A 12,535-nucleotide genomic window follows, 5' to 3' on the forward strand; every position below is an offset into this window, starting at 1 on the left:
CATAACCAGAGCTAGAGAAATGCAGTTACTGTTTCCAGAGTTCACAGTGGGAACTGAAGTGGTATGAAAGCCGCAAATTACCTTTCGAGAATTCCACATGGCATGATGGTTGGCCAGATTCATGAATTTGTACACCAGGTCTGGCTGATTGAGATCACTAGCCAGTGAACAAAGCTCCTTGTAGGTAGAAAGGCCTTGACTTTGGAAAGCAGAAAGGAAAGCAGTGTCACTATTTTTAGCCACACAAATGCCATAATAGCTAAAGCTATAGGCAAATCACAGCCTAAAGCAGAGAGAAGCGAACACCCTATCTGTAGTACAAGAAAATAGTTATGATAACTTAAGAGAACAAGAAGGAACAAAAAGCCCAGGAAGCAGAGGGAATACTGTTTCAGCACTGACTGTGTTCTGTCACCGAGACTGTCAGTAAACTTACCCATCTGGGGTTTTGCTGAGGCCACCCTGAAACACCACCGTTTCTCCAGTCATCTCATGTTTGGCTCTGGTAGAAAAAAGGTCCAGTATTAGCTTTACCAAACTCTACCCCTCAATGGACTCAATGGAAAAAGTTAATGTTTTGCTTTATTAACTCTATGTAACTTTATATAACTTCCCATTCTTTCAGTTCTGAACAGATTGGGTGTGCAAAGCTACACACACTGCAAGGAATCTCATTAACCTGTAACGTGTAAAGTTAAGGAGCTGTACACAAGCTGTATAATGAACAGCAAATCTCTATTTCAAAATGAAAAAATGCAATTTCCATTCATCTAATCTCTTCCCATTTACCACCACTGGATCCCCAAACTCCCAGCCTAGGTTTCTGTCATTCACAGCGGCCACATCCACACCAGGTTAGAAAGGAATATGCTGTTAAAGAGCATTTCCAGCACTGACCAATATAATTACTAGCCAGGAGTCCTGTAAGACCAGTATTTTTCACACTAAAGCTGACAAGTGACCATTAACAACCTAGTAGAAGGTAAATTTCAGGCACAAGCAAGTCCCCACTTTTGCAAGATTCACATTATGCAGAGTTGCTGCAATATATTGCTGTCCTTTGCAATTACACAATGCAGCAAGTAGAAATCTAACTAAATCCCAACTGATTTGAACTGCTTGAATCAAGACCAAATAATTATTTTTAAGCTTTGTTGAATGGAACAAAACCAGAACAACTCCACTCACAACAAACCCTAAGCTGAAATAAGAAATGTCCCAGTTTGACCCACTGAGAATATATGGATAACGGCTTGCTCTTGGACACAAAACATCTCTTTCCACACACAAGAGGCACATTTTTATTCCCATCAGACACATAGCTCAGAGTACTCTCTCACAGTGTTCTGAGCTCACTGTACCTTTTCCCAGTCATAAGGGTATCAACGAGTGTGGTGACTAGCTCTTGCTGATCCTGCTCACTCCCTAGTTCATATATCAGTCCAAGACCTTTTGAAGCAACATCTTGACTAAGCTCTGCAAGAGATTTCACAAAGTAAAATTAAAGATAAGCATGTAATCAAGTAACACACAAATTTCAAAACCAAGATTCAACCAAAATCACAATATAGCAAATAGAGCTCTGTGCTGCAGTTCACAGCTCTCCATTTTAGAGCAGAGCTAGTCTGGCAAGACACAAACTTTGCATTCTGAAGCAGCAATTTTTTCTGAAGGTATAACCCCCATCAAATTAGGTGACATCGTCATGTTAATATGGTCACTGCAGGTTTTGAAATAGCAGAGAGAGTTCCAAGAGCCTTAAGTATTCTGACAGCCTGCTGGCCTCTGAAGCCCACAAAGTTAATTGTAATGTTCTCTTCAACTTCAGTGAATTTTGGACATATTGATGAATGCCATGGGTATAAGCCAAAATCTGCTTGCTTAAAGAAGGCTTAGAATTCCTGTTCGTGCAGAGCTCTGTGATACACATGCTGCTGCCCAAAGCAGAGCGGAAGTAGCACCACTGAACAGTTTCTGTTATTACAGTCTGAAGTGGCAAATGCAGAAAAAGATTTGTGCTTGGTTAGCAAAGCACAGAAAAAAACTGTGCTTCTTAATTCTAGTGCAATGCCTAGAAATCATTCCTATTACATCAGAAATGGGATATTTCTGCAGTCATCTTTTAATGCTGTTTGACAGAGAGGGTGTAGGTGACTGTCTGTTCAAAGATTCTCTCCATTCTGTGAAATGCCCACCAAAAGACACAACCCAAAGTATGATAGTACTTACCATCACTATCTGACAGAATTGAAACAAATGCACTTTGAATATCCTTGAGATGAGACTGCAAGATGAGAAAAAAGCATATTATTTTTATCTCAGGTTTTGGATCCTTTGTCTGGTCTCAAGGCAAGTTCCTAACAGATAAAGAGAGACTATCAATGGAGTTGCCTATTTGAGCTACACCTATGACAAGAACTGTCCTCCTTTCCAGAGAGGTAAGCAGCAGACTGACTAAAGTTCAAAGTTATTTGTCCAACTTTTTATGGCTACCATGCCATTAGTAAACCATGTATTTTATTTTCCTTGTCTAATACATGGCAGTTATGTGTCCTAAATCTGGCTTGCAGTCAGATGAGACTATCCTCTGTTTGAGGATATCTTCAACCCCCAAACCAGTGGATTTTGCCACTTCCCACAAGGTCCATTGTTTAGACAAGTGTAATATGTGGCAAGGTTTTACATGTAACTGCTTACATATGCAAAGCACTTACTGTCCCAAAGCTCTTTATGACTACCTGAGAGCACAAAATGGTAACATGGTCACATGGCAGTCTGTAGTACCTCTGCAGAGAGAGGACATTTTGGTTGGGAATGCTTTACTGAGTCCTTGTATAGCACCTTTCACATTCTCTCACTACAGACAAGCACCCTAAATACAAGGTTTTAATCAAAGCACACCAAAAACACAGAGTACGTGAAGCATATCAAAACTACCTGTAGGTACCAAAGTTGTAATAAACTCTGTTAAATGAATGAGTTCAGGAATTCCATCTAGTTCTCTCCCTTCTTCCATTCCTAGAGCTCCTTTTAACATTTTCCAAAAATAAATCCTAAAAACTATACAGACACCAGCCTCTTCTTTCCAAGGGAAGATGTACTGCCACTTCAACTTACAACAGCTATTTACACTAAGTTCACCCTGATGTGAGTGCAAGTCACATGTTTACAGAGGTGCCAAACAGCCTCGTTCATCTGCCAGTTAGTATGCTCCCATAGTAATAAAACATAAGCCACGTCTCAGAAAGACCTCAGTAAGGACTGCAGCAACACCAGGGGAAAAGAGGCAACTAAAGTGAAGGGGAAGGATGGGACAGAAAGGAGGTGAAAGGCAAAAATAAGGACAAGGAACCAGTGTTAGGAAACGGCATATTTCTTACCTTAATTGCTTTGTGTGTGCTCAGCTTCTTCACCATCGATAGAAGCCAGATGCAAGCTGCCTGCCTAATGTGTGGGTTGGGACTGATAATGTGCTTGGTCAGGATAAGGTCTAGGACCCAGGGAACCACATCATTGACTTTCAAATCTGTATGAAAGAAAGAAAGGTGGACAGGAGTTGTGGAGCCTCGAGAATCAACCACAGACATTTTTAATTTCAATAATGTGCAGTGGCAATAAAAAACCTAATGAGCCCATGAGTATTCAGGTGATATCTTAATCTCTGCTTATTTAGAAAAAGTCTTCCCTGGAGTCAATGGGGAAGTATTTCTCCTAATAGAAAACACTGAATAGAGTCCTCTTAACCTTACTTCAGGAAAGTGTTTCATAGCCTGTAGCCAAGATGAGGTACCACTCATATCACAAGACTCAGTGCACTATTTTTTTTTATGTTAGGACTCAAAATTTCTGGAACAATGGCAGGGTTAGGTTTCTACCCCTTTCTGCACATGCTCAGCTTCATGTGCACTGGAAATCTAAGACCATTCTCACAACATTAGAACACCTGTTTGCAGGTCTGAGGCTGATATTTACAGCTGTCTGTTTGGAAGCTAGCATTTTGTCATGCTTGTATTTCAATGGGTACAGAATCTTAATCCTTAAATAAAATGTCTCCATTTACTGCATGTAAATGTCACTTGATCATATCACTCCAAGTTGTTGGAAAAAGACTTGTAATTTAATTTTATAACCCTATTGTCCAGTGCAGGCTTCAAAATGCTATTTTGAAAGGTTTGTGTATGTTAAACTTGAAAATAACCCAACATGTCAAACTAAAATGAAAAAATAAAACAAGTCCAGTGTCAAGTGACAATGAATTAGATTTGATCAAGAAGCTATTTAAACAGCACACAAAGTCAAGTCTTCTACTCTCTGAGCAGATGGACTTGAAAAGGTGAAACAACCTCTATATAATCAGCATTGCAGAACACTGAACAGACATTAACAAACATAAAATATCTCTTACTTCTACTACTACAAATCAAACATGACAGCAATAAACTTATGGAGACAAGCGTTAGTCCAGAACCATGAAAATATACGTTCCTCAACTCAGCCCATGTATTAGGAGGGCCTACCTGAAGGAGGGATATATTCCTCCTCTGTGACTGTCCATGCATCACGTGCAGCCACCGAGCTGGTTCCTACAGCAGCACTGGTGATAGCTTCACCAACAGTGAACTGCAATTCTATTTGTTTGGCCTGAAAAACACAACAGAACCTCACTGACAGTACTAATTAAACACACACCAAAACTTTTGGCACTTACTCCACAAAACCTCAGTCTCTCTCCCAACCCGAATTCTCAGCAAGATCACATTTTTGGTGAGCTTCTGAGACTATGTAGCACCTCAGACCTACTGGAATTGATGGAAACTAAGCTAATGTAAAACTCTCTAAAATTAATGGTAAGAGCTAAAATTTCCATACTTATTTTTAAAGCGTACCTCCTACAAAGCATTTGTTAGTTTCTGCAAGGTTCAACTGAGTTGAAAGAACCGGAAAGATAGGATGAAAATAAAACAAATTTAGAACGAGACTGCCAGTCATTAACGAAAATTAGTGTGGCTTTGGTATAGTATGCCGTAGTAAAAGATTCTCTTGTAATTCCATTCAGAAGCTGATCACCATTAAGAGATGCACAAATTTATTTTTGTCATTAAAAGAATTCAGACAATACTTTGCTCTGCTTCTCTGTCCGCCTTCCACTATTCTCTAAGCTCTCTGGAACAGAATGTGCAGAACTCTGCCACTTTCTTGTAATTATTTACGATGAATCTTGAGTCAGAAGAACTGATTTCCATACCTGCTGAGTACCTTCTAGATTGCTTTCCTTACTCTCTGGAAGCACAAAATGCTCAGGCATTTGGAGAAGTAAGCCCTTAGCTTCCTGCAATCTAAGATAAATTGTTTTTTTTTCAAGTACACATTTTATAATGGAAGCTGTAATGTCCCTAAGTAGTTAAGGAGATAAACACGGCACTTAGAAACATCATTTTATGTTTTGTGTACACAATGTTCTTGCTATTCTTGCTTGTTTGATCACATCAGATTAGAGAACTCGACAAAGCCAGCCTGCCTGATAATCAATAGCTGCTTCTACAATGCCGGGTCCTTTGTTAGTATGAAAAAGGAAGAAAGGTAAAACAAGTTATAAATGAAGAGCACTTGACACTTGAAGATCCTTGACTATTTAATTTTGCCGCCTGACGTTCTGCAATAGGTATAGCAGCTCTGAAGTACTGTGAAAGAATGCAGTGCACTCCACTGATGCTTTTAGACTGACAACAGATACATGTATTCCTATAAATGTTTCCAGTTCAAGTGAGTTCTATCAGGTGATGTAGTTCAGTTGAAAAAGAAGGTGATTTATATTATCTACTTTTAGGGCACTTTTGAAGGCCAAAATACAGACCTATGGCTTCATTCCTATCAGCTCTTAAGATTTTATACATACAGGTGGTTCTCCTGAAGCGGAACACATACTCATCTCAGAGACTGGGACACAGACCTCGACTGGCAAGTTTCAAAACTGTGGCATAAAACATTTTACAAGCCCCAAACCTACCTCTGCTCTCTATTTTAAGGCAATTTAAAAAAAACCATAGGCACCATTACAAAAAAACAGCTCCCCTTGTAAACCTGACTCTAGAGTATATAAAAAGCATCCAAATAGAAATACTCACTGCACTATAAAGAATAATAATACACTGACAGTGCCTTACCTCCACAGAATCCATCAAACCCTGCAACAGTAGCTTCTGGTGGGGAAAATCTTCATCTCCCACTGGGAAGTAACCTAATGTTTGTATTGCTCGTTCCTTCATCTTCAATACAAACAAAAAAACAACACCATCACTTAACCTTTCTGTAAGTCCAGATGACACACTTTAAACCCACTCTTTCTTAGCCTTTGCTGAAGTTTCACTTAAGGTACCAGAAGTTAGACATGCAAATGACTCATTAGATAAATCAGCACACCTCTCTCGCCAAACACAGATCAAAACAAATGTCCTGCTACCGTTGAGGACTATTTCCGGGTAAAAGAAGATACTGCCATTTTTCTTGAATTAAAATTATGATTATTCATAAGTTTTCATCCTTTATGACTATAGAAAGACTATAGAAAGCACAAGTTATCAACTGCCAGACAACACTGGAAAAACCCTTAGCCTAATTCTGACTCACTAAAGCAAATGATAAGCTTAATTCCTTTAAAAAATGAGGCTGAGTTTGGCAGGTAATACATCAACCTGGGGTGAAAGCATTCCAGAAAGGAACAAGAATCATAACAACACTACAAAATCTTGCCTTATTTGTTTCCTTGCTGGAAGGGATTCGGGCCAATAAGCTTTCAACAAGTTGCAGCTTTGTAAATCCTGTTCCTTCACTGGGGATTGGCAAGGGGCCATTCCTGCCAATCTCCCCAAGAGCTGTACAAGCAGCCACCACGAGGAATGGAGAGGTGCTGTTCAGAAAAGAACCTACAGGAAAAACAAAAACAAGATGACTTGGATTTTGTATTATTTAGCAGCAGGCAGGCACTTCTATCTTACCTATGCAAGAAGCAAAGCATTTATCTCCTCTACAGCTGGTAGGAAACATTATGCTAGAACAAAATCAAAGTGAAAAGAGACACTGAGAGGAGTCTAGGCAGTAGCACTGCTCCTAAATGTGCTGTGTTGGTGTATGAGCTAGGATTCCCACTAATTCTTGTTGGAAAGCAATACATACATACATCTTATCAGACAACATTTTTAGAGACTGTAAATTCTATCACAGAAGGTGAACTCAAGAATACAGCATCTATCTACAGGCTGAATACCTTAAAAATGTCCTCAGTCTACAGTGGTTGAAAAAAACGAAGTCTTAGGCAGGAAGTTACCTATTGTCTCTGTCGTCGACTTTATGAGCTGTTCTTGTTCCGGCATGATTGCAGTGTTTGGCTGTTCTATGTCACGTAGCTCCATCATTCTGATTTTCCCTTTGGCCAAGTACCTTCCTACTGTAAATCCCAAAGCCAACAAGGATCCATGTTGGACCTCCGGGCTCTACAGACAACACCAACAGTGCAGAAAATCTCATTTTCAAAGTAACATTTTGTGAAAAAGCATGAATTTAAAGGCATATATGGACAAGCCAGATGAGAAGGCACCCTGAAGAATGCAGAGTTCTACCACATAATGCAACAACAGAGAGTTTGATATTGCTAGTGCTCTTTGATGGATGGAATCCTTTAAAATAGATTAACAAAATTTAGAAGAGTTTTAGGAGGACAGATTAAAAATTTATCACCAGCACTCACAATCCTAAAGTCCACCCCTTGGTAGCGAGGCGAAAAAAAAATTTTAAAAGTCCAACTCATCTGGTTTGTAAGTACAGACTTATGAAGGTGAACTAAGATAATACTATGCTGTTTCTACTTAAAAACGGGACATACTCAGATTAAGGGCACAAAATGTGCTCTTTGCTAAAAAGCTGTAAAGGGGAATTACTCTAGATTTGCATTGCTGAGAATAAGAACACACTTGGCTTATGAATAATGAAGGTTATGCTCCTACACAGTTTGGTAGGCCACAAACTGTGAAACCTAATTATTACCATTAAATGTCAAAAACATTAATTTCTCCAGTGGTGAATTGGTCCTGAGACTATCTTAATAGACAGTGCTCATTCCCACAGGTGAATTCTAAAAAAAGGATTTTGCGTAGAAATAAGGCTGAAAGACTTAAATTCTACCTTGATTAAAAAAATAAAAACAGAGGGATCAGGGGCTTAAACTCAGATTAGTTCATGTATGTTTTTTATTGCAGCCCTGTAAAGAGTCGCATCAGTGCAACTGTGCTGCCCGGACAGGATCCTCAGTCTAACCTGGCCACCAGAGATTGCTCCTTGTTGTGGTCTCACAGCAGCAAAGCCAGCTTAAAATGGGTCCTTCCCCCTCTCCACTTCAGCTATCCATTTACATCGCAGTCCTTACTGAGTCCCTAGAGATCACCACCCCCTTAACTGTTCTGATTCAACTGGCTTTGTACATGCACAGCCAGCCAGAGCTCTGACTCAAACCCAAAAGTGCATGGGAACACTGGGTTTTTTTGTTTCATAGTTCACATCCCTCTTTATTCTCAGCCAGGTTCTGTGAAAGGTCAACCTTCGCAGGGTACTGGGGCAGAAAGCAGCAGTGGAGGGCTGGCACCTGCCTGTGCTGGCTTTGTGACCACAGAGGCTGCAGCCTATGTAAAACCGAGCAATGACGCAGCTTTGGCTCACAGACACAGCTTTTATAGATTTAAAATAAATTGTGTTTGTTAATCATGACATAAAGTCATCAGCACTTCTTGTCAGCATTTGAGCCTGTTACCTGCAATGTAAAATGGTGACCCATTAAGTCCTTCAGAGCCTAAAAATGCTACTACTTTCCCTCCCTTTCAGGATTCAAAACCTACTAGCACAGAAACCTGTTCATGTTTGTTGTCAGGACTCCTTCCCCATACTCACAGTGGTAAAATGCAGAGAAAAGGACAATGGGAGGGGGAAGGAACTGCTGGAAGAGGGAAGGCAGGCAAACCCACCATGTAAATGATACAGCGGTGGAGAGCTGATGAGCAGTCCAGGTGGGGTGGAAGGGAAGAAGCCAGCCCTCACCTGGCAAAGTCTGCTGGAGGAAAATGTCCTCAGGGAAATGAGGAGCCAGGAGGCAGCTGTGGCTCAGGAGGGAAGGGGGAGTTAAACATCTAACAAGTTAAACATTTTCTTAGTTCTGCTGGTACCTATAGCTGCTCATAAATAAGGAATCGGTAAACTGTTTGAGGTGGGTGGTGTGATCCATTACCACCCAATGAGACGAGGAATATTTAGCTGGCTAAAACTGGTTAAATACAGGACAGTGCTGTCTTTGCTTGGGAACTGCCTCCAGGAAATCCTCCTACCGACCTTAACAAGAGCTTCAGGGATTAATTTAATAAAGATCTGTTGCACTCAACTACAACAAAAATCCCTTCTCACTCTTCAACTGGAGGTCAGCTAGTCAATTTTACACCTAGATTAAGGCTAATACATCCCGGACACACTGAGATTCGGATTTCCTACCAGTTACATGACACAAAAAAACACAAGAAGCAGCAGAGAAAGGAAGATAGTTACATGGTTGTCTTTTGTCATCTTGATCAGCTGCTCCAAGGAAGCCCTAAGCTCATCTCCAGACATGGTAGACAGCACTACAGAATAAAACAGGGCTGCGAGTTCACGCATTTCTTCTTTGTTCGTGTTCATCAGGCCCTGCGGGAGTTTTAAAAAGAAACATAAAATATGGAAGCAGTTGCTTATACAGTCTGTTCGTACAGAGCTTCAATATATAAGCACAACTGTCATGCAGCTACATAAACAGTACTTAACGCAGAAACCACTCTTTGAACTGACAGCATTACCACTTCGTAAGAAACAAAGCACTCAATTCAGCAAAGCATTCATTACACGCTCAGCTTTTAGAAGCGAGATTACCACTAGCCACAAGAGGGCTACCCACGTGTTCTGTGTTAAACACTGAATGCTCGGCAAATTTTATCTTTGGAGAAGAGCTTCCAAATTCTGCATCCTTACTGAGCTAAAAAAAAAAAACCCTAAAGGCACTATTTTTCCTGAGCTAGTGGAGGCTTCTATTTCCTTTTTATTAATCAAAGGGAAAAAAAGCCTCCAAAGGTTAAACCAGTTATATCCGATGGTGACAAAAATAAGTGGCCAGGAAATCACAGCTCTCAATGCAAATTTATCCACTTTGTATTAAAGACCTTGTATTATCTAAATTGTTAGAAAGTTCAATTTGGGAAGCCTCAGGTCATTTGTTAAGATATAAACTTATCTCTGCCACTAATCTGATGTATAATGCAACACACTCGTGAAAAATTTATACCCAAATCTCTGAATGGCTTGGGCCACCACAAAGAAGGCAAAACCGAGCCAAGCAAACAAACAAGAAATGAGATCTGTCAGGCTCATGAAACATAACTCTAACTTCAACTCAAAACCTGCATCAGATCACATGGCTGATTTCTAACAAACCCTTGGACCTGTTCCTTCCACTTGGCAAAGTGAAATCATATAAAGGATGATTTACAACAGTATTTTTAGAACTAGGTAGCATCAGTTACCACTCCTAGAAGCTTATTTTTGCAAATGGACACCAGGACAAAGAAAAAGAAGATTCTTCTGCAGATGATGAGCAATACTGAAAAGGAGAATGTTTTTAAGTCGTCTCCTTTGAGGTTCATACCTGCACTTAAATGATACGTGGTAAACTGTATACAGTACAATGCAGCACAGATATCAGCAAGAAAAATTACTAGAACACATTCTAATTTTTCTTTAACTCAACCAAGTATTTTTTTTTATGTATTCCCCCAATGAAAGCAAAGGCAATTTGTAAGAGCTTAGCAAATTCTGGCTGCTTGAAGCAAATCAGTCTGAGAAAAGAACCTAGGGAAAGCAGAATTCTCTTTGGCTTATTCCCAAGTAGGCTCCAGTTTATCTGTTCTTTTGTTTCATGCTAATAAAAGAAAACAAAACCTCCACAGAAATTCTAAAGCAATTAGGGATCTAATCCATCTCATTTTCTGAGAAGCCACTCACATCCACCCACTGGAACATTCCCATTGTTAAACATTATTTGCAGAATTTTGTTTTTGGTCTTCTTTTGCTGTTTAATGGATCTTCTGATCAAGAGGAAAACTGACTGACTATACCAACAGGATCAATGACATAGATTACCCAGAACAACCAACCAAACAAAATCACTAGCACCAAAGAATCAAAAAATAATTTTCCCCATCCTGCTACATGTAACACCTCACGAAGTACTGACTGTAAATAGAAATACCAGCTTTCAAATTAAGTGTGTACTTGGAAATAATACTCCATTCCACCATGGGAAAATGCCAGATTTTGCTAATGCCAAACCCCCTCCACACAAAAAAATAAACCAGAAAAAAAAGGATTTTCAACATACCTTTATCCAATCCATTTTGTCTACAAATCTGGTGGCTAATTTTTCTGGATACACTGAAACAACTTCTAGAAGACAATACATGACTGGCAAACCTAAACAGTAATTAAAGAATCAAGTTATCAAACAATCATAGTATTTCCAACAATCTAACAACCAGTGTTAAAAAGATGTTAAACAGTATCAGGCATTTCAGAGCATTCATTTGCAATTCACTAAGGATAACAACCAATATAGAATAATAGGGTATAGTTATTTCTCAGAAATATTAGGGAAACTAACAGAAGCAGTCATTTGGGTAGCCATTTATTCTAAAGGCATTCAAGTGCTTTAAGACTACACTTGTTGCAGATTACGCTATTATCAGAGTGAGGAAGAAAGAACATTCACTGGTGAGAAGACTGTTGTAGACAGTGGCCTCACAATTTTAAAGCGTATGTCAACCAATGGTGCAATTTTACTGTCCTGCTTTCTACTCCCTACACAGCAGGCTAGAAGAGAGCAAGTTTAAACTGAAAAGTATATAGTCTGTGTTTCAACTCTGTGATCACTGCAGCCAAGTTCAAAGCACTGGGCATGGTACCTCATTTCTAGTAAGAGAAGACTTTTTCTTCAAGATGCTGCTGCACACAGCTTCTTACCTCCAACACCAGCTAACAGCTGCTGAAGAAGGCCAATATATATATGTACAGGGTTTGTTTCTGCACTTTTTGAAGAGGAGGAAGAGAAAGATATGTGGTTGCCAGACATGAGGTTTCTTATGTAACGTCCAATGGCTGGAGCATGGTCTTGCATATCTGCCAAGCTCTGTGAGGTTGGCACCACACCTGCACTGTGAGCAAGACACATCCGCAGATACAGAACTATCTAAGTAGAGGAGAGAAAAACACAGCATACTGAGTGAATGAGCACTTGGAAAACCATGGAGGAGACAAAGAGCAGGGAATATGCTGTATTTAATGTAACCAAACCAAGACAGTTTCTTCTTTAATCAAATCTAGCGTAACAAATCTTACACCTGTGCAAGCACTGCATCACTCTCAAAAGATTAAATCATACACAAAACTTTTGGTTTATCATCGTCTGATGCAAGCTCCC

At 39.7% G+C, this 12,535-nt stretch overlaps 1 protein-coding gene across 2 annotated transcripts in view; it reads right to left on the minus strand.

The window, feature by feature from the left end:
* The window catches only part of ECPAS (Ecm29 proteasome adaptor and scaffold), a 66,623-nt gene that overhangs the window by 22,099 nt on the left and 31,989 nt on the right, over window positions 1–12,535 (minus strand). For both annotated transcript variants that reach the window (XM_074932552.1, XM_074932551.1), the window contains exons 18-29: window positions 12,079–12,304; window positions 11,441–11,532; window positions 9,583–9,717; window positions 7,325–7,490; window positions 6,751–6,923; window positions 6,165–6,266; window positions 4,518–4,641; window positions 3,381–3,526; window positions 2,230–2,284; window positions 1,362–1,476; window positions 437–502; window positions 82–199 (exon numbers count right to left, since the gene is read on the minus strand). In XM_074932552.1, the coding sequence (XP_074788653.1) occupies window positions 82–199; window positions 437–502; window positions 1,362–1,476; window positions 2,230–2,284; window positions 3,381–3,526; window positions 4,518–4,641; window positions 6,165–6,266; window positions 6,751–6,923; window positions 7,325–7,490; window positions 9,583–9,717; window positions 11,441–11,532; window positions 12,079–12,304 (1,518 nt within the window). The remainder of the gene's footprint in view (window positions 1–81; window positions 200–436; window positions 503–1,361; window positions 1,477–2,229; window positions 2,285–3,380; window positions 3,527–4,517; window positions 4,642–6,164; window positions 6,267–6,750; window positions 6,924–7,324; window positions 7,491–9,582; window positions 9,718–11,440; window positions 11,533–12,078; window positions 12,305–12,535) is intronic.

Source organism: Athene noctua, chromosome Z (genome assembly GCF_965140245.1).
Source record: "Athene noctua chromosome Z, bAthNoc1.hap1.1, whole genome shotgun sequence".
NCBI lineage: Eukaryota > Metazoa > Chordata > Aves > Strigiformes > Strigidae > Athene > Athene noctua.